The sequence below is a fragment of the Calonectris borealis genome, chromosome 19 (assembly GCF_964195595.1).
Source record: "Calonectris borealis chromosome 19, bCalBor7.hap1.2, whole genome shotgun sequence".
Taxonomy (NCBI): Eukaryota; Metazoa; Chordata; class Aves; order Procellariiformes; family Procellariidae; genus Calonectris; species Calonectris borealis.
Window position 1 is genome coordinate 4,216,492 of NC_134330.1, and position 22,827 is coordinate 4,239,318.

The 22,827-nt window shown below is 38.8% G+C and overlaps 1 protein-coding gene across 1 annotated transcript in view; it reads right to left on the minus strand.

The window, feature by feature from the left end:
• The window catches only part of PPM1E (protein phosphatase, Mg2+/Mn2+ dependent 1E), a 71,142-nt gene extending 50,698 nt beyond the window's left edge, over window positions 1–20,444 (minus strand). Inside the window, exon 1 of the mRNA XM_075168483.1 lies at window positions 19,985–20,444. Coding sequence (XP_075024584.1) covers window positions 19,985–20,349 — 365 coding nt within the window. The 5' untranslated portion in view covers window positions 20,350–20,444. The remainder of the gene's footprint in view (window positions 1–19,984) is intronic.
• Window positions 20,445–22,827: the final 2,383 nt, after the last annotated feature.

Here is a 22,827-nt window from a genome sequence, read left to right on the forward strand (position 1 = left end):
AGTCCATATTCACTCATTCAACCCAATTTTCCTGCAGATGAACAGCAGTACACAGAAGCAAAATGACCAGATTTTGACCGGGTTCTTTGACCTGCATTTCTCAGAGTAATGAGGAAGTATCTAGTTAAGATGCAAACAGGCAGCCCATGTGAAAGGAATTCCAGCCAACCGATTGCCTTTGAAATTCCCTGTATTATGACAAACATTTCTAAACACTGGCAGACATTTTCTAACCACTAACTGCAGACTTGCACATAGTGCATAGATCAAGACCACTGTTTTATTATCAATATACAGTACAATATATACAGGCAACCTTTTCTTTTTCTTTAGAACAGAAACTAGTTCTGTGGCAAACATGGGTAAATGAAACAAGGACACTGATGAGCTGCAAAAGTACTCTCAGCCAAGATCCTGTAAACAAAGTATGTCAGCAGAAGAGAAATGGAAACATGAATTTATTTTACTTCTTGAAATTCTGGATTTGATTCCACTGTTTTATTGCATCTCTGGGGATAAACTCAAAAACCAGACAGGCGTGCTTTGTCACGTTTTTTCTCTGGAGAATTTTGAAAAAGATTCTATTTGCACCATTGCAGGTTCAAAAAATCTGAATCAACAGTGACTCGCTCAGCTAGTTCCTGACTCCAAGACAAGTGAATCAAGAAGACACTGTATCTTTTATCCAACTGTAGCAATTACCTCCAATGGATTTTACACATTCAAAAATATATTTATGATGCCTCATTAGCTTGGCATGATGAATAAACTCCATCAATCAACATTTATTTTACTAGATTTAACTGCTATTACCCTTGAGTTGAAAAGGAAATGAAGAAAAATGTAGGCTTGTAGGAGCTATTTGCCCAAGGGCTTTATAACAGGTGAAGAAAAAAAACATCAAGAGGGTTTTTTTTTTGTTTTGGATAGGGGACAAGAATTATTCACCTGCTTTAAATATTCCTGTTAACAGAGGTATCTTACAGCTAGGTAAGGATATAAGGTGCTGCGGTCTTCACAGTAAGAATGTCAAAAGTTAGTGGCTGTACCAAGAGAGCCAAAAGTGATGAGCATCTACTCATTTGGCAAGGAACTGAGATGACATGAATTAGTGGCATTGGTCTGGTTCTTCATATGCGACTGTCACTACCACATAAATCACTGGTAGAACTGCCAGCAGTATGCAACTCTAGATGAGCACTGAGTGGGAAAGGGGGAGCAGGAACAACAACCAGAAGCTGAAAGAACCCCTGAGCTAACCCGTGGTACTGCAGTTGGCAGAAATTGTTTTGAGATTTAAACACAGGACTTCAGTATTAAGAGAGAAAAAACCAGTCTCTATCAGCCCTAAATTAAAATATATTTATTTACAAAACCTGTGTACGCACATGTCTGTGTGTGTATGCTTTTAAAGATAAAATAGCAAGCAGACAGATGTTGATTTATGGAGAGTTAGAATTAAAATAGCTTACTTGCTGATTACACCATTCAGCGCTAGGCTGTTTTGTCCTATTTGACGTTATTTTTTCATTGCTGAATGCTATAACATTGTCTCATCTCCAATGTATTTTAATAACACATCCATAATGCCACAAAGGTACTAATTGACCAGAACATTTCAACAGTGTGTACATTAAGACTTGCATCATGCAAAAATAACAAAAAAAATTGCTAGTTCTGCCTGTGCTATCTATCTGTAGATAGGTAGCTGTAATCCCCAAAGTCTTTATCTCTCTATCTTATCTCCAATACAACACTGAAATGGCTCACGTTACCAAATGGAAAAAAAAAATAACCTGGGCTTATGTTATGCCACATTAAAAGCTCAGAATTATTTCATTAAACAGCTACATTTGCTTCGTCTGATATTACAGTCACAGATCTTACTCTTTGTGACAATACATAATCCAAGATATTTGACATTCTATCAACAATTCCAGACTTTGAAGGATTATAGATGTGCTGACAGTTAAACGGAGTTAGACTTCTCTGCCAAAGATAGATAAGTAGCATGTACTCTTTGATAAGTCCTATCAGAGCCACACTGACAGGAATTCCTTTACAATGCTACTAAATCTTATGCTATGAACCTCATTATGCACACTGCCATTTCCCCCACTAGAGGCTGAACTCCCTTGGCACCAATAAATACGTTCCATTTCTTTCTCCAGTTACATACATACTGCTTTATATTCCAGATTCAAAATAACTGATCAGGCTTGATGGGGCTGGGAGGGGGAGAAGATGGAATGCTTTTGTAATAGCATACAGAGATCTAGCATTCTAGAGAATGCTTAATCTGGTTAGCTGTAAGACGAAAATCTGTCTGGTGGCTTCGTGACAAAGGAATGAGGCTATGTAGTACAATGCAAACACCTTAATTTAAATGTTTACAAACAGTAATTTCCATCATTTGCACAGACTTACTCTGTTGAAAGAAGTTTCTGTAGAAACATTACAGTTGGGGGGGATTAATTCTTAGATCTTTAGTCACAATGATTCTTCTGCATGCCAAATTTTTACAATATAATTACCCACATAGGCACACACATGCAGAGCATGAGGATACATGCCAGTACCATTCAGTAAAAGATCTAAGTTGACTGAACTTTCTTCTTTTATAGGAATATCATGATGCTAGCTTCTGTAGAATTTGGTCATACTTTTACTCACTCAACTGGATGCTATATCATTACAAAATCCATTCTGAAATCTCTTCTTGTCTTCAATATAATTTGGTAAAATAACAGAGCTCTAGCAGCAAAAGCATTCCTGTATGTGTCATGAAGATCTCAGATCAAACATCTCAACAGATTCATTTAAAATAAGTGTATTATAATTTCCTAGATTATTACCTGCCAAAGCTCAGTGGGTGGTCTCTGAAGGCCTACGCCATCAGGAATCCCAGGTTCTTAGAATCCTGTCATATCTGTCTGCATCCACCCCCTCAATGTTTCCAGTTTCCCTTCTTCTAATTCAGAAAGTAATTCCCTTGGTAGCTGTCACATTAAAATATTGGGATACAGTCCTCCTGCTGCACTTCTGGATTCTAACTGAACCTGATTGTCAAGTTCACTAACAGAAAGTGAGTACAACCTACTGCAGTGCCTTGAGATTAATTTGCCTTGAGCTAATGAAAGTCAATTTCTACTTTCAACCCTTAATTGTGATCAATAGGGCTTGAATGAAATTTATTCATACAAATAGAGAGATAACTGATAGGAAGAATTCATATTCAATGTGGCTATGTAGGATTATATACCATCCAGATTTGTTTCTTCAAGTTTAGGTATTTTTCAGAAAGAGGGAGACAGCTCAGAACGTTATCACAGGAGCAAATTCGGCGAAGTTTAAGAGCACAGTAAAAACTGGAAATGGGTTTAGAGTCATATGTAGCCAAACCAGCTTTTAACTACATATTATCACCATACAGCTATTTTTTATCTAAACAGGCATTCAATAAGGTGCCTTATATCCTTTATTGAAGAAGTCTATTCCCTGCAGGTGTCAAGGCCCAACTCTTGACTGAGACATCACCTCTGACTTTTCACTCCCTCTTTTATACTCCAGTGATATAAATCAACTTAGACCATGTAAAGCTTATTTACAGTCACAGGGCATTCTCTGGAATTTGATCTAGAGGAAAATTTTATCCTTTGTCAGAATTTTCCTGCATGCTTAATTCAGAACAAAACAAATCAGCACAAGAACTTACATATACACGCTAACATATCAATTAACTGATTTTATATTTTTTAGTATGCTTACAAGCATGTTATTTTTAACTAAGGAAACTAACTTGATCTTACTGGTGAGCATGGGCAAGCTTGTTTACTTTCTTAGGTCTAGGCAAAAGCTGTCATAGACAGGATCTGGGCTGTGTATTTGTGTGCTTTATTTTTTCATTGAACACCATGGCTTGGCCAATAGTTTGCAGAGATAAAATAATTTGAAAGATATTTTCAAGCATGATATCAAGGGTATCACTTCCTAAAGTGCTTTGTCTATGTTGCCATTTTTCGGAAACTTTCCCGGTTTGTTGTTCCCACCAGTGTTACGATAAGGGTAGCAATTTTAGACACCTCACTGTAAAATTTCTTTATCATGTCACTTACCCTTGTGCTAAGTGAGACTAGCAGCTTGTATTTTCTACTCATACTAACACTAGTAGTCTCTACTGTTTTCATGGATAGTACTGTAATGGTTTTATAACTACACACAGAAAGCAACAGTAAAAGTTCCAGTAAAATTAATCAGCCATGTATCTAGCTACCAGTGCTGTTTTAAAAATATATTATCATGCGTATATTTTTGTTTTTCTCAGATTACGATTATAACAAATAAATAATTAACCTTGGCAAGCAAATACAGAGAGTAGCACCATCCTCATACAATAAACTGTATTCCCACAACAGACATGTGTAAACTATATTTGGATCCATGAGGTGGAAAAAAACCAGATGAATCTGTGGAGCAAAAGAATACTTGTGAAATGTTTTCTTTTACAGGATATCCAAAGCATGTGGGCTGGGACTTGGAATTTGGGGAGTTACAAATATACTTAATACAGCTGCAAATTCCTTATTTTGATATTAAGTCAACATGTCATTCCACACTTAAATTCTGCTAGCAGCATGCAGAGTACCAGATCTCTTACATATGAGAAAGAACAAATCTAATAATTACCAATTCCTCTTACATAACAGAAAGAACAAATCTGCTAATTACCAATTCCATCCAAACTGATGTATTTTGGGGACTGGAATTAGTAGATTAGTTGCAGTCCTTGACCTTTGAAACTAAGTACATTGTCCTCCTTGCAATCTCTAACAAGCAGCAACCAAAGTTCATTAACACCAGTTTCTTGGGTAGCTTGCTACGTCAATGTACTTCTATTTTTTATGAGACTTCTAGACTATGATAAATTCTTATTTCCCATTTATAAAACAGTAAAATAATATGAGAAGGAAATGATAGAGAATGATAGAAACTGCTCCTGGAAGTATAAAAGCATCTAAAGCTGGCTGGAACACAGAAACAGCGGTTGAACAAAACAATTTGGACCATCTATTTACCTTGCCAGACTTTCTTTGTCATGGAAGAAACATTCAACACTGATAAAAGAGGATGGTGAAACCTAAGAAAGATTACAATTCTGTAAATCCATGGTAGTAACATTAAAGCTGTTGCACTATAGCTACTTTTGACGATTAAATTATTGAATACTTAAGTTAATATGGTTCAGAAAAAACGTGCAATTTTCACCAAGGAATCAAATGGAATGTACAGTTTTTCACCTTGGAGAGGGAGAAGGGGCATCAGTCCTTTAGTTTTCATCGATTTCAGCTGTCCAGACTTTAAATGGAACTGATTAGGTTATTAGGTTCAATCAACATTTTACTCGGATGTTTAAACACAGCCCATTAGGTATGAAGTTAGCAGGTGACTGACTAAAGAAGTGGGCATGCTAGCAATTTCTTTTAATAGTGTTTTAGCTGATCTGATGTTTCAGATGGTCTAATCACTCTCACAATTTTTTTTTAAATTATTTTCATTTGACACTGTGCGTATTACATTTTCTCATTCTGTCCCTTTATTCTTAAAGTGTTAATCGGTGACTTCTATGTATGTTGGAAAACAACCCCACTTAGATTTCCTCCGTTACAGGTTCCATCACCTAACTCCTTGAAGAACTATTTTTCAGGGTTTGAGTGACAAGAAGTACTTTACTTAGACTTGGAGGAATTCTTGAAGCTTCACAGTACCCATCAATGTCAACGTAAACGTTTAAAGGAAAGAATTTGGATATCACAGATGAAAAAAAAAAAATCTCTTAAGAGCAGTCTAGAGGACCCCATATGTTTACCCACCAAAAAAATCTGAAAGGCAAATGTTAAGTATTTATAGTGTAACTACCAGTGGTGAAATTTCAAGTCTTTTTTGCAGTGAGACATTTAATCTTTTGAAAGACATCACAAGTTTTCATTACATTGTATTTATGTGAAAAGGTCCACATTTCACCTGACAGGCTAATAGCCCAGAAACATGCCAGATGTATAACAGCACAGGCTCAGTCACTGACCGCAGCGTATCACACCTAACTTTTTCTTAGAGGGTAAAAAAAACCCAAACAAACAAAAAAACCCCAAAAATCTCTACAGTGGATGAAATTGTGGCCCAAAGGAAGCACTGGAGAATTATAGTTTTGAAGGGCACAGCTTCATCCCTTGATGCCAACTTGTGCAATTTCATACGACTACTGTTTCGTAGTATTTTGTGTTTTACTTCAAAGTTCAACCATTTGAAACAAGCAAGTACTTTCAAATTTCGGATTATTCTTTTTAAGGAAAGCTTCCAAGCTTCTTGATTGCAAAGTAAAAGTTTAAAATGTTTTTAAGTACACTTTTCAGAAGCAAAACCAACACTAGGTTTTTTTTGTCAGTTATTTTAAATTTAGATCAGTTTTACTGTTTTGAGCTAAATTGCGATACAATGATTACTTGGTCTGGCAGCATTATCTACCTTTTGTTTTGCATATTCTTCCCTCATTATTATAGTGGCACAAGAAAAGCACATGTCAAACAAGACTACAAACTCTGGATTTTTATTTGTAGCAGCAGCACAATATAATTGTCTTTTATTTTATAACTACAGAAAGACATGAAAACTTTTTGATGGGGGGCAGAGGGTGGGGAGAAAAGATTAAGAAGGAAAAGGATTTTCTTTCTTAAGTGGAAAGTAATTTTTTTTATGTTTACTTTTAAATCGGTTGACTTGCTCTTTTTTTTTTTCTTACTATAAATTTGTTTCAACCTCCTGCCCTGTTTTATGTATTTATCCTTCCTTATTCATAGAACAGAAAAGTAAAACAAATCATCTTCCTCAAAAAGAAGGATAAATATACGGTAAATTAATTAACGCAGTTCTGAAACATAAGGTTTATGAAACTACAGGATGTGTTAGTTTATTCTTAGATTTAAAAGTAGCAATTTTTTGAGGGTCATATCCTGCGCCTTTTTATTTAGCCCAAACTTCCTTTGACATAACTTGGAAGCTCTTGACATGCAGAAACTGTGAATTAACCTCCATACGCATCGTCTAGCTTGGCATTTTCCTGAAAGTTTCCATATTTATTGTTGCTACCAGTATTACTACAAGGGTAGCTATTTTAGACTTCTCACTGTAATCATTTTTATCATGTCACTTAACCTTGCTCTAAGTGAGACTAGCAACTCGTATTCCCTACTGCTCCAGTGGATAACATTGTTTTGTCACCAAAAATGAATCATAGAATGGTTTGAGTTGGAAGGGAGCTTAAAGATCCAACCCCCCTGCCATGGGCAGGGACACCTTCCACTAGACGAGGTTGCTCAAAGCCCCATCCAACCAGGCCTTGAACACTTCCAGGGATGGGGCATCCACAACTTCTCTGGGCAACCTGTTCCAGTGCCTCACCACCCCCATAGTGAAGAATTTCTTCCTAAGATCTACCCTCTTTCAGTTTAAAGCCATTATTCCCTTGTCCTAGCCCTTGTCAAAAGTCCCTCTCCTGCTTTCTTGTAGGCCCCCTTCAGGTACTGGAAGGCTGCTAGAAGGTCTCCCTGGAGCCTTCTCTTCTCCAGGCTGAACATCCCCAACTCTCTCAGCCTGTCTTCATAGGAGAGGTGCTCCAGCCCTCTGATCATCTTCGTGGCCCTCCTCTGGACTCCAGCAGGTCCATGTCCTTCTTATGTTGGGGACCCCAGAGCTAAATACAGTACTCCATGTGGGGTCTCACGAGAGCAGAGTAGAGGGGGAGAATCACCTCCCTCGACCTGCTGGGCACGCTTCTTTTGATGTAGCCAGGATACGGTTGGCTTTCTGGGCTGCAAGCACACCTTGCCGTGTCATGTTTTGCTTCTCATCAACCAACACCCCCAAGTCCTTCTCCTCAGGGCTGCTCTCAATCCATTCTCCGCCCAGCCTGTATTTGTGCTTGGGATTGACCCAACCCATGTGCAGGACCTTGCGCTTGGGCTTGTTCAACTTCATGAGGTTTGCACGGGGCCCCCCTCTCAAGCCTGTCAAGGTCCCTCTGGATGGCATCCCTTCCCTCCAGCATTGACCGCACCACTCAGCTTGGTGTTGTCGGCAAACTTGCTGAGGGTGCGCTCAATCCCACTGTCCATGTCGCCGACAAAGATGTTAAACAGCGCCGGTTCCAATACCGACCCCTGAGGAATGCCACTCATCACTGGTCTCCACTTGGACATCGAGCCGTTGACTGCAAGTCTTTGAGTGTGACCATCCAGCCAATTCCTTATCCACCAAATGGCCCATCCGTCAAATCCATGTCTCTCCAATTTAGAGACAAGGATATCGTGTGGGACAGTTTGTGAACGTGAGGCTGCTCCTATCTGTCTATAGAGGGCCTCATCTGCTTGGTCTTCCTGGTCGGGTGGCCTGTAGCAGACCTCCACTATAATGTCACTTGTCCCTGCCCTCCCTTTAATCCTGACCCATAAGCTCTCAGTTGGCTCCTCATCCATCCCCAGGTGGAGCTCCATGCACTCCAGCTGGTGATTGACATAGAGGACAGTATCCCCTCCACGTCTCCCCTGCCTGTCCTTCCTAAAGAGAACAACTAAGAAAAGTAAATACAAGTTCCTGTAGAATGTATTTCAAGAGTCTAGACAGACACTTTAGCTAGACACAATTCTGTAGTACTGCTTCTAGTAAAGTATCTCACTGATTTACGCTGTTCAGTTTTTTTGACTGTCATCATAAGATTGATTTTGCAGCAATCTTTTTTTCTATCAAACTCTCTGAATCCTTATTCTACTGTAAGTACCAACACAACTCTCGGATGCCTATCAATGCAAAATCCCACAAGATCCCATTATAGAATAGACCACAAGGCTACCAGAATATCGCATTTTTAATTTTTTGCAGTAGTGAGCATATTGGAAAATGAGGAAAACGTTCTGCTGGCACATAGTATTTAAAATACTATATGATCTTATGCTATTATTTGCTTGTTGATTTTAACAAACGTAATTTCTTTTTTTTTCCCAGCCTATAGAAATTTGGGGTTTTACTCCCACACAGAAGTAGCCCTTTAAAAAAGTTTTTTTCCTGATTTAACACCTATGAATGTTTTCTTTTCTATCTGCTAGATGGTCACAGGCAAAATAGAATGGTGTCATCCCTTTTTCACCACTAAAAGGAGACAGTTGAATTGTTTTATCAGTCTTTCCAAAAAAACTTTGAGTGAAGCCTAAACCTGAAAAGCATCTGTAACTGGTAACAAGATATTAATAGCAAACCCACATGAAAGCAAGAGCATAAGAAAGCACCAGATCTTTCTCTAACTTAAGAGTTAAAGCAACAGCATAGCCCCTAAATCTTGCAATGATGTCAAAGTAAGTATAAATACAGTAGAGCATAACCAACTTTCAGTTTAGGAAGTTTGTCACAGTAAAACAGGGGTTATAAAAAACTTTGAAGGGTTTCTCTATTTTGCAGACCCATTTCACAGACAGTGATTCTCTAAGAAATGAATGGAAGGAACAGGTTGTAATATTACTTAATTTTTTCTTCCTCTTTCTGTTTTATTATTTCATGCTACCTGATTAGCTGTTTTTCATATCTTTACAAATATAAAGCCAACTTCCTCAAAGTGCTTTCCTTTTTCTTTCTGTACTTCCTCAACAGATGTTTTTTGTTATCTCTATTTCAGATGACAATTTTCTCAGAATTAAAAACAAAAAGTAACCCCCCCACAAAGGTGTTACTTCCATATTTAATATTTTGCTCCACTCCATAATAAAGAGGATGAAACTATAAGATAGCTTGAAACTCCCTTCTTATTCTGAATTCCTATTTCGCTATGTAATTTTTGTTCATAAAGGGACTGATCAAAATTTGGTGTTTAAGAGCTTAGAAAGACAGGCAAGTAAATATATATATACACAAACATACGTGTCTTACTATAACATTTCTTGGGCTTTGTCTTTATTCCTGTTAAGATGCACAGACATAGCACGGAAACAGAAATTGCATTACTTCATCAGTTTTCAGAGGACAACAAATTAAACTGAATAGCTTTCAATATGTTAATGCAAAACTAGCTTTTTATTAAGTAAATTATATATTTTGTAATATATAAATTATATATTTTGTAATTGGTTTTTTAAATCTATTTAATATAGAATTACATTAATAGAAATAGAAGAACACCTTTTACAAAAAAATTTAATCAAAATATTTAGAGTTCATTGCTTTCTGCATTAAATTTTCAACTAGTTAGGATGAATTTAAGAAGTGTTTTTCAGATTTATTGTATTCTACTCTATATACTGATTCTAGATAATTAAACATGCCTGGTCTTACTCCCTACTGACAAACCTTTTTTCTCACATCTCCCAAGACATAGGGAGAGTTTGTAAGATTTTCTTGGGGAAAATATTTTAGGATAGTTAGTAATTTCATAGGAGAAACTATTTTTTCTTTAATCCCCAGAGCTAGATTTAGAACTTTGTGGCTTGTCTCATGTTTTTAAAAATGACTGTACTGTATGTCATAAACAGCATCAGCACTTTTATAAAAACAACGTGAATGTGAATTGCACCAACTCAGTTTTGTGAGGTGCTAAACCAAAAGTATCTAATATCCAAAAATGTTTTTCTAAAATTAGTATACAATGTAATTAGCAAGATTTTAAGTATTCTATATGATCATTTGGGTCATTCATAATCAGTCAAACTGAAAAAGATTAACACCAATGAGGAAAGTTTAAACCACTTAAAATTCATTCTCAAATGAACAATGCACTGGGGAAGAGGATCAGATTACTTAATATAGGCTCAGTTCTCCTCTCCAACCAAGAAGCCTGGGCATACATCCCCAGCCAGACTCTCTTAGAAACTGCATCTTCTTTTCTCCACTTATTTCAATGGGAATTGCACACGTGTAACATAGCAATAACTCTAACTCTCTGTTGATATGGAAGACAATTATTTTCATGGATTTTACACAGTTCGTACCATTGAGGTAAAAGGTTAAAGGCCAGAGAAAAGAGCTCACACTTTTTTTTAATATTTTTAAAGGATGTGCAGTATTTGGTCAGGGGGAAGTTCCTTCTCTCTTCTGATCTATCAGGTATCAAATGAATAATCTATCTCGGTTTCTCTTCAGATTTCTAAGACATGAATATAGGTCAAATTTCATCCTTTTTGGGCACATCAAAACTACTATTAATTACTACTATTTGCCATCATAGAGGAATCATATGTACAAGCACCACTTTGAAATCACTTCCATGTGTCAAAATCTTTGAATATTCAGTAAAATCCAACATCTCTGTTAACACATGTTTATTTGAACTTAACATACACTAACCTTAGTAGTTCAGCACAGTATTTATATCAATGCTCATTTCTACTGGGGGCATTTTCACCAACAATTCACATTTGAATGTTAAGGTTAGGACCAATTAATTTTCTTCTAAAATCTGACATAACCTTTTTGGAGTGCCAAGAAGAAGAGAGATTAAATTCATTTTATAACAGATACATTCCTTATTCTCTGTGGAGTACACTCCAGTGAGAAAGCAGAACTAAGAACAACGCAATGCATCCATGTTCTACAAGCAGAAAGCGTATCTGTTCCCCAAACAATAGTGTTCCTCCTAATCTCTGGAAATATTGAGCTTCTGACCTCTCATTACCTAACACGTAGGTTTTTACACAGCTTTTCAGAAGAAAGTGGTAATAAGACAGCTGAGAGCATAAACTCTTTTTAAGATAGGGATCTTTATATATAAATACATGCATTCAATCATATTTGCCTCAAACTCAATGATTAGATGAATTAAACAGAATGATACTACTTATAAGAAAAGCTGGTAAAAGCTTTAGTTTAAAATATATATCATGCTGTATATGTAAGTGTGTACAATTAGTTTATATAAGCTTATTAGTTTAAATTCCTATTTTTTATGCAGGTAGGTATGCAGGTAGAAATTTTAGATACTTTACCACTGTCCTCAACGGAGCCCATAGGTTCCAATAGGAACTGAATGTTTCCCTTGATTTTCAGGTGATCTATTATAAACTAATAAACCAAATACCTTATTTAAAAAATTGTATTATGAGCTTTTTCAATGCTATCATATAATTTTAAAAAATAATCAAGCAATGTCTAATGGAGCAAACGCTCATTGCATGTAAAGCTAGTATACATGGAAAATCAAATTTTAGTTACCTAATACTTTCTCTGTTGAGAAACAGAAAAAGAAAACACATAACTATTTGTTGAATTCTCAACTAGAGCGTGGGGGTTTCAGCCTTCCATAACTTCAAGTTAGGACTGAAGGTAAAAGAATCATTCTAGAAGCTAATTAATATAACATGTAGAGTACAGCGTTCATAACACTAATGAGGAATAACTTACCACATTCATTTCAGATTTTTGAACCTCAGTAAGAAGGTCATAGCCTGAGGTGAAAGGAACAGCCCTAGAGACAGTGCCAAGAAGTTAAAATGCCAAGGCCTATTTTTATACGCTGCTTCTATTTTTAGTTACATCATGATGGAAGCACAGAGCATATGAAAAAATCGTATTCGCAAATGAGAGAAAGTACTCAAATTCTTTATTGTAAATGAAGAGCACAAGACACTAAACTTGAAAAATTGTTAGGTACAATTTAACAGACTTTACTGGATCATAAAAGGCCAACAAAAATAGCTTCAAAATCATATCCTCTGAGAAAATTAACTTTAAGGAGCTACCCACAATTTTACCCAATTAATCAAATATTCCTTTTATTGTAATTACAGCTACAAGAAAGCGCAAATGTTTCCTAATTCAGACTTGTCTGCATCCAAGCACACTTTCCTATGATCAAAGTTTAGCAGCCAACTTTTTAATCCTACTCCACCAATAAAAAATATCAAACTTTTCAACGGATTGCATGCAGAGTTCAGAACTGGCAAGCAATACTACAGCTTAAAATGTTGGTTCAGTTACTCAATCATTAGTTGCCTTTAGCTGTTTTCCATCCAATATAAACACAAACTGAGGTAATCCTGCAATCTAGTTAACTCGTTTAACTTCTGTATTAATTATTGAAGTACCCAAGGGCAGCTATTTCCCATGCAGTTCTAATTTATGACTCTGATGATTGCTTCTTTATAAAATGTCTTATTAAAGGTGGGTAATGTTGTTTCTCCCTAATGAAGTACAAAGGCACAGCAGAAATGTTTCTGTAAAACAAGTCCACAATCTGCATTCATTTTATCTAATCACTAATATGTTATAACAACAAAAATCTAGAATATTTGTTTAGTGGTTGATTTCAGCTAAACCAAAAATGAGGACCTACATTATAATATGTAGCAATGACCATTTACAGTTTAGTAGCACGTCATAGGTTACTAACATGTCATGGACATATATTGTCCAGGACACATTTATTTTTATAACCATTTGCATTACGTAATCATGATTGCATTGCATAAGACAGTGTTGCAGCATGATTCAAAGAACATCTAGTGTTTTAAAGCACTAAGTCCATTTCATCTCATTTTTCACATATCTTTCCTAGTCAGTGAGAATACTTCCTAGGAGAAAACAAACCAAAAAACAGTACACACCAAACAACATGAAGAAAGAAAATGGTGCAGAACAGCCATTATTTCAGAGTGACATCAAATATAGGAATGAATAGTACTCTCATTATCTGTGTACTACATGCCCTGTTGCTTTTGCTTTTAACGTGATCATGTAAGCAATTTAGCAAGACAACAAAAAATAAATGAGAGCATACACCAGTGATAGAGCAGTCAAGGCATTGAAACTTCTACTGTAAAGCAAATTAAAAGTTTAACCTGAACATCAATAAAAATAATTTTTTAAAATCTTCTGTGAAAAGAACCACAACTAAGTAACTATCTTTTCTTCAAAATACAGGTGGAGAAATACTCTGCCGTTGTTGAAGGTAATTACAATGAGAAATTTTAAGGATAAAAATATTCTGTGCAGAGTGTTTTGTCCAAAAATGAATTACTAAATAAACTCTCTAAAGGAATGAAGCCTATCATGCTCATCACATCCAAAAGATAGAGTCAAAAGAAGTTCCACAAGATGGCCAAAAAGATTTTAGTTAGTCAAAGGTTTTTGAGTATCTGATAAATGAAAAGTAACATATTAACAAGTAAAATTTATTATACAGATTCATATATACATTCTTTCTTGATAACTCAGTCTAGTTTCAACAGTGGTTATTTAAGATCCAAAAAAAGAATGTGTTAGCACAGATCTAATTCTTCAATCAATTCATATGCAAAAGCAAACAGCTTCACTAAGAGTAGTAGAATCTATGCAAATTGCTCTTGGGTCAAAAAAATCTTGGTGTGAAAAGCTCCTAACAAAATTAATCCCCTTTAATTTGTTGTACTACTAGCAACATTCATTGAAATAAAAGCACTGGAATGAATATATTCCCATAATCTGTTCATTAAGAATGATTTTTTTAATGCTATATAAAGCAACTTCCAAGCATAGTCACCATTGCACTTGAAAAACTCAGCATCCTTTTAATCATAAATTAGTACGTTTTGAAATGTCACCATATATGTTAACCGTTACAAAATGTAAATATGCAATTTAAATAGCTCATTTTAGCTGATACTCTTTTTTTAAAAGGAACATAAAAATATTTTATTTGATTCAGTATTTTTAAAAGCATGGAAGCATGAACTGAAGATGCCTTAAAAGCAACTTAAAGAATCTCTCACTATGTAAACCATTAGCTGTGTTTTGAAAGTGATTATCATTAAATACCACCTATTTGTAGATTATAACGACTTCCAGTCTAAAGTGTATGAAATGTGCCCATCTCTGTATGCCACAACATCACCATCATCCAATATATGGGTTGAATTTCATAGTTGCTTCTTTTAAAGAGTAACAAGGCATTAATAACAATATTGAAGTTTTCTCAACTTTCTGCATACACTTCTGTCAAATGATTCAGAATTTCTCTACCAGAGAAGCACCAGGATTTCTAGGACCAAAATCCCTTGGGTCTGAGGACATTGGCATCAGCAGCCATACCCAGACAGCTCTACACCTTAGCGGCAGAGCTTGGTGCTCACTGCTGAGTCTCTGGGACTCCACGCCACTGTTGCTCACTCTGTAGCACATGGTTGGCAGCAGCCAGCTCAACAACTACCATCAGGAAGAGATTCCCCATCTTGGAGGGGGCTCCAGTGAGACATTAACACAGCTACAACCTGCCTCGCCTCCCTTTCCCTCCCTCAGGCCATAACACTATCATGCTGTTACCCAGGAACAAGCTAAGGTGCAGAACCAAATCATCAACAGAGCTGGGGGTGGGAAATTTAACTGTCTCTGTCAAACCTTCTCATTAACCACGAGAAAATTCCCCAAACAGGTGCAACCAATATCTACTCCAGTTGTTTGTTGTGAGCACGGGCCAACATTATCAGCATTTCTATTGTAAAACCTCACAAAAGAAGATGAAACAAGTGCCATCTTAAAAAGGATGGTATTTCTTTTTCATTGGTCCTTGTGATTAATATTAGAGATGGAAGTAGTTAATTATATTTCCTAAAAGGGCTTTTAGATTGCAATCAATAGAATAGGTGATAAAAGACAAATTAGAGAAGAGTAAAACATCACAGCCTATTTAATATGATGTTAAAAAAGCCAATCTAGCATAATATATGAATTTCAATTTACAAATAGTGACAACAATGCCAGCTCTCATACGATAGGGGTTCAGAAAGCAAGTTAAAACCATGTACATCTGCTTTTTAAAGGGAGAGGATACAGTCTCTTCACTCATCAGTGATAGAGCAGACAGAACATTGTTTTCAAGTTAAGAGCTTACTTTATAAAAAAAAGATTTCTGCTTATGTAAAATTACCATGAGAAGTTCTTCCTCTTTAGCTTAAAATTGCAAGTTGAGGGGCAAGAACTCCACTCTTATTTACTGTCCATATTTTACATAATTCAAATGTTAAAAGGTTGAGTCTACATTGCCTTTCTTGATTTTTCATAGCAAGACTGTGGGGAATATTTGAACTGAAATAAAAATATTTTCTCTCTTTAAAATAAAGAAAGGATTAATTTTTAAAAAATCTCACTTCAAGTATTGCATTTTTTTATCCTAAACTTGGGATCTACGATATTCTGTGAATGTTGCATAGTATTCTGCAAAGAAATCTAAAAGGGCAATGATTACAAGTTTTTCTTGTCATATTCCAAGTCAAAGTAAGATTTTTGCAGTCCTCAAAATAATCATTTTGTCATCAGTGCCTCAGTTAAGCACTTAAGATGAAATAACATCAATTGTTTTTTTCCTTTCAATCTCTTGCAAATCTCAACACTGGAGAAATAGGCCTACTTTCCAAGCTTGCTAAAGATATTTCTAAATAAATATTTGAAAGCAAAATATTGCACCACCAAAATCACTGAAATTAAACCTGACCCTACAAATGACACTGATTATACCTATTCCCAGCAAAGCTTGAGGAAAAAAAAAAAGGGAGGGGCAAGGGGGGGAGCAAGACACAATCAATATACAGCTGAATTTTTAAAATTATTTCATTTCTACAGGAAAAAATGTAACAGCAAGACAAATTTGTTCTTCCTAGTGGCACAACTTCTAAGGGTGCACTATTTAACTCAGTCTGGCCCTCTCCTCTCTTAGCAACCATATCTTTGTTGATTTGTTGATCAGTTTTTCAGATGTCTTGTCAAGAACCAGCTTTTTAAATACATTAGATTTAGTAAAATTATCAGTAGGAAGAGGAAAAGAACAGAGCATGATATATAACTTTGCTACATCAAGTAACTTCTTCCTTTAAAGTAAGTCAGAAATGAGGTCAATCATTCCTGAATCAGTGGAAGCAAGCAATAAGGTCTCATATATAATAGATGTAAGATTAAGTCCTTAGTATGTTTGTTTCTACATAGAAACCATTTAGCTTTCTCTTGAATAAGATGTTAGAGAAGATAATCACAAAATGAGCTTTCAAGCTATCATCCAATGTTCCAATGCAATTCCTCAAAAGTTATTATTTTTTTATTATTTTCTTCATCTAACATACCTCCTATTGATCAGTTTCATTCTGTTGAGGATCACTAAGAAAGCACACAGTACACATTTTGTGGCATTTAGACAGATATAAAGATTACATTAATCTAATTTTCCAAGCATATGCTGTCTTTAGAAAGAAACCAGGAACTGGAAATCTCAGAGGGGAATATGAGTCTTCTGGAAAATAGCAGGAAAATTTCATAAATAGGAACTCTTTGATACTGATCTACACAGTGGCAGAAAACTATTATATTTTTTCATGATTGGCAATATGTTCTCATTTCTGCGATGGTCTTACTTCCCTCAAAAAGAACTAAAGCTTAAAATAGCTGAAAAACAGCTGTTGGTTTTTTCACATTAATGGGTTTTATCCTTATGCTACACATAATGCAAACCAGTCATTTGACTAATATATAGTTAGAGTTACAGAAAACATGCCTTCACAATATAGTCTTTCTTGCTAATGACATACCAATAAAATATTCCCCTTCATATGAGTTTTCATGCGCTTTTTTTTCCTAACACTATCATAACCATTTGGCACAAGAGTAGCTTTGCTCATATACATGAAGTTTCCCATCTCTGGAATCATCTGACTAGTTGAACCCTTAGCTGTAAAGGGGCAAGACATTTTACTTTGCCTGTTTTATAATCTTGTGACAGTTTTAAGTTTCTCTGGTGACTGGAGAGTGTACTAAAAATAGAATACTTTACCTGAAGAACAGTTTTGCATACTTGCACTTACCTCAGATTCCACCATCACTGAAGAAAAAGGTATTTCAGTTTAGCTCTCTGTATTAAAAGTTATTAGATTTGGCTTACAATATTTTAAAATATTTTAAAGAATTACATTTTGCAGTTATCTTAGCTAGGCAGATATAAATCAATGTCTATCAATCTTCAGTTAGAAGATATTAATTTACTATTTGAAAATGCATTTTCTATACATTGACAAAATATCTAAGCCTTTGGAAAACAATTTTCTTACAACATGATCCCCTGCTCCCTTAATTTTGAGGCAGATATTGCTTTTTGCTTCACAATGTAGGTGCCTATAGAAGGAAGTCCGCATTGATTTCACCATAAACAAAGCCAAGGAGATGCTTCCTTCAGTAACCATCAAAAGATTTATACAAAGGCTGAAAAAAAAAAAAACCACACAACCTGGCAACAGCTATCCCTATATAAAGAATGCTCTCAAAATGTCTTTTTTTTTTTTTTCCCCCTTAATAATTTCATCTATGAATACGGGCCTCAGAAACTGCAGAATCTAAGTCTGCCTGTGCTGGGGTATGGGGACATGCAGAGAGAGAAGGGGGTGGGGGTGGGGGAAATTCAACTTCAAAATAATTTCATAGATATACTTTAAATAATACTTTAAAATAATCTTCTCTATGTCTAAAACTTTATTTAAACCAATCTGACTTTTGCTTTGACAAGTCTGTTTTAAAAAAAAAACAAACCACGTTCCAAATACGTAGAAGGGACTTGCCTCTCTCCTCTCTAGCACATCCTATGAATGTGCTGCTGTATTCCAGAGAAAGACTTTCCAAAGGTGGCAGAGCGAGCATGTGTGAATAGGAAAGCTTTGTCCTCTGCAGCTGTCATTGTGTTGTCCCTATCGTCCACAAACGCAGAGGGCAGATGAGAATTGAATAGAAACAGACCATGCAGTTGTAAAACCCGGCTCTTTATTTATTTATTTTTGCGACTGAGTAACACCTCTCATTACAATTATCAGCTCAATGGCAGAAAGCTCCCCGGTGTGCTGTGCATATTTTCACAGGTTCATTTGTCTCCTCCTGTGGCATCAGTTTAAAAAGGTTCCTAAAGAAACGCCACTAACAACCATTTCTATTTCAAGCCTTCAAAGCCAAAGCTGAGCACAATACAAGGCACTGGTAACTGATCTTTAGGTTTCAGTCCACAGACTTTTCACACTGGGAATAGATCCCATCTGTTTCCTCTTTATGCACCAGCCTTTAGAAAGCACAGATCTGGAAACTGCCTCCGTACAGAACAGAGTATAGCTGGCTTTCCCCAGCTGACGGTAGAAAGAGCCCCATGATTATGGATAGCTTTCTTCTAAGGCTTTCTACTCCTCTTCTCTCCCTGGTCTGTAAATACATGGTGTGGTTTTCTCGATGTGGGTTTTTTTTGGACGGGGGAAGGGAGCGGACTGCCTCTCTTTCCTTTCCCCTTGTTCTCCCCCCTTCCTTCTTTCTTGGCAAGAGGTTTCCCCATTTACAAACCCTCACGCAGGGAACATTTCAATTTCAAGCCTCAGTACAATCAACCACAGGCTAACCCCCCTCCTGCTTTGGCACCAGAGCGTGAGACATTTCCCCCACCACTCTCCCTTCCCGAGCAAGCTGCTCTCCAGATGGATGCTCGTGGCTCTCCCTTGTCTATTCCCTTCGCCTCTTCGCTCCCTGTCCCAGCGAGAGGGAAGGAGGGGGGGCAAACAGCAGAGGCGTGTTTTGGGCAGGGGGCGAACAGGACAGAACAGGACACTTTGATCCCGAGCAGCTCAGCACCACCAAAGTCCTTAACTCCTTGCCTGGGGGACCTTCCCCTGCCCAGGCACCCTGCCCTCGCTTCCGCCAGCAGGACGGTCTCGCTCAGCCCCACACCCCGCCCTCGCCCCCCCAGCATGAGGGGGCTCCACCGCCCCACGCCCTGCCCTCCGCCTGCCCACACACGGAGCGGGGGTTCCCCTCAGCCCCACACCGGAGACTCCCCACACACAGGAGGGATCCCCTCAGCCCCACACCCTGCCCCCGCCTCCCACCCCACGCAGGGGGGCTCCCCTCAGCCCCACACCCTGTCCCCCCTCCCCTCAGCGCGGCAGGAGGCTCCCCTCAGCCCGGCACTCACTACTTGTAGAGCTGCTGCAGGCAAAGGTCCAGGCACTCGCCCTCCACCTCCTCCTCCGTGATGTACTCCGAGAGCGGCCGGGGCAGCGGGGGCAGCGGCGGGGGAGGCGGCGGCGGGGCGGGCGGCTGAGGGTCGCCGGCGTCGCCCTCACCCTCCTCCGTCTCGGCAGCCGTTCCCGCTTCTCCCTCTGCCCCAGGGTCCTCGTCAGCGGCGGCCGCGGCGTCGGCAACGGGGGGGGGAGCCGGCGCCGGCTCTGCCCCGAAGGGCCCGCGGAACTCGCCCAGGAACAGCTCGAGGAAGCGGCGGTAGCTCTTCTCCTCCGCGCTGCCGCCACCGCTGCTGCTGCCCGAGCCGCCCGCGGCCATTGCTTCGCATTCCCGGCCGCCCGCCGGCGGATCAGCACTGCGCCCGCAGAGAGCTCCCTGCCCGCCGCCGCCGGCAGCCGCCTCCCGCCCGCCCAGCCTGCGCGCGCGCTCCCGAGCCGGACCCGCGGGGGCGCGCACGCCGCGGGAGGAGGGGGGGAGAGAGGGGGCGCGCGCGCCTCAGTGGCGGGAGCGCGGCTGGCGCTGAGGGGGCTGGGGGGGTCCGGGCCGCGGCCTGAGGGGGAGGCTCGGCCCGCGGCGGAAGGGAAGGAGGCCGAGCGGGCGGAGAGGGGACGGGGGGAGGCAGGTGGAGGGCAGGCGCGCTGACAGTCGCGCCGATGTGATGAGTCATGCGAAGGCAGCCAGACGCGTAGGTTCCTCACAGGAACCCGAAGGAAACCTGAGAGCACGTTCCCTATTACCTAATCTCTGCCTCAGGATTTCCCTGCGCTCATCGTTTCCGGCGCCGGTGTCGCCTCCGCCGCTAGCTGCCAGGACGGGGCCGGAGGAGGGTAAGCGGGGCCGGGGCTGGGGGCGGCTCGGCCCGGCCTCACCTCGCCGTGTGGGGACATCGCTGCCCCGCGGAGCCGGCAGCCCCGGGCTGGCTGCCAGGCGGAGTCTCTGAAGAGTGGTTTCGAAATCAGAATGGGTTAGCGTGAGGGAAACTGGCAATTAAGCATACCGTATTTCAGCAAAAATGTCCTCTCCGCAACGCTTGTGGTGTAGCGTGTGCGGCCCCGGGCTGCCCCGCACCGAGGGTGACCTGGCGACTGGGCGGGTCTGTCGTGTGTGGCCCGGGCCGAGCTCCCCGCACCTGCCGCGGCGGTGGGGCTGCGAGCCGCCAGCTCCTCAACCCTTGCCTTTCCAACTGCTCCCCGGGAAGGGGAGCTTTGGGGTCCCCATTTCCAAAACTTCTGACGCTAATTTCCGTTCAAGATCGGCATGTGAATAGCAATATGGATTCACAAATGATACATTACATGATATTTACACATTCGATGTTCTGGCAAAGGGGAGTTCATAAATAGCTGAAGATGTTACACCGAATGAAACTTAAAAGTTATAGCCTGTCAGTGGGAGACAAATTGTAGTTGATATTCTACTGCTGTCTAATAAACGTCTTTCATTTGTGAAAGGCATTTTGCCTTGTTTTCTTCATTGCTGCTGAAAAGCTATTTTCAGAGCTATCAGGTCCATAAATACCAACAATGAACAGGTATAATTGCCACATGTTTAAAATAGCTTGTACACATGGGAGGGAACAATGTCCTTAATGTCAGATATACCTTGAAAAATGGCCAAATCACAAGCCTCAGATGCAAAAATATTCTCAAATGTTAATGGATTATAACAAGGACAGTAGCTTGCTGAAACCTGTTGTTCTCTGCATTGTAGTAATTACCTCTGCATGTTAGGTGCTGCTGTAAATCTGTCTTCTGTTTGGTGAATTGTTATTTCAGAGCCAAACTAATTTTAGAATATTTCCGTCCACTGCATTGACTGATCATATTGGAATCTTGTGAATATGTAAAAGCCATGAGAGTTAAAAATGTGATTGTCACAGTTAGTCTTAGTCTTTCACAGCCAAAAGCTATTAAAGCGACAGAAAATTGCATAGCTTCTCCTGAAAGAATACCTCTAAGTATTTTTTTTTCAGTATACCATTTATATATTTTCAATTTAACATTCATTTATTTAGGAATGCCAGGTGGGTTTGAGTGGTAAAAAACATTGCAGTTCTTTTTGAAGAGGTAGCCCACAGTTGCAGCTGATGATGTCATTGCTGGATTTTGTTTGTTTTTTTTTTTTTTAGGTTTGTGTGTACTGCATCATCAGTGAGTCACAAACCTCAAGAGAACACATATCAATGCAAGTATCAAAAAAGCAGTTTTAAGTTAATGATTAGTTGTTTTTCACTAGTAATTCAGAGGCAGTTGGAGTTTCTAAGAAACTATAATCCAGATAATGTAATATGATCTCAATTCTAAAAATGCCTATTATAACAATATCTTAGGGAAGTAACAGCAGATTCATTGTGTATGACAAACAGCATTTAAAGCTATCCAAGAAAAGATTCCAAAGCATTTAGATAGTCATCTTAAATTTTTGTTAATCATATATTTTTTTAGTTGTTTCAAACAGCACATAAGAGTATCTGAGAGTAATACCTACTCTGTTTCATGTTGAAATGTTAAAGTTACCAGATGTCCTTGATTCATCTTGGCAGTCCCCATGTGCTTTTCATCATTTGTCTAATTGCAAAGGACACTAATTAAAATGAAATAGAGTAGAACTTTGTACTCGGGATACTTTGTCAAGTTTTGGCACTATGGTCAAGTTAGTATTGTTTTGCTTCAATATTAAATAAAGAGCTTATGGCTCTAAGCCATGCTGACATTTGTTTCTGGGAGGGAAAGGTGAAAAACCATTCTTATTAACCTGCAATGTGGAACATATGGTAGCTGTGGGTGGTATGGCTAA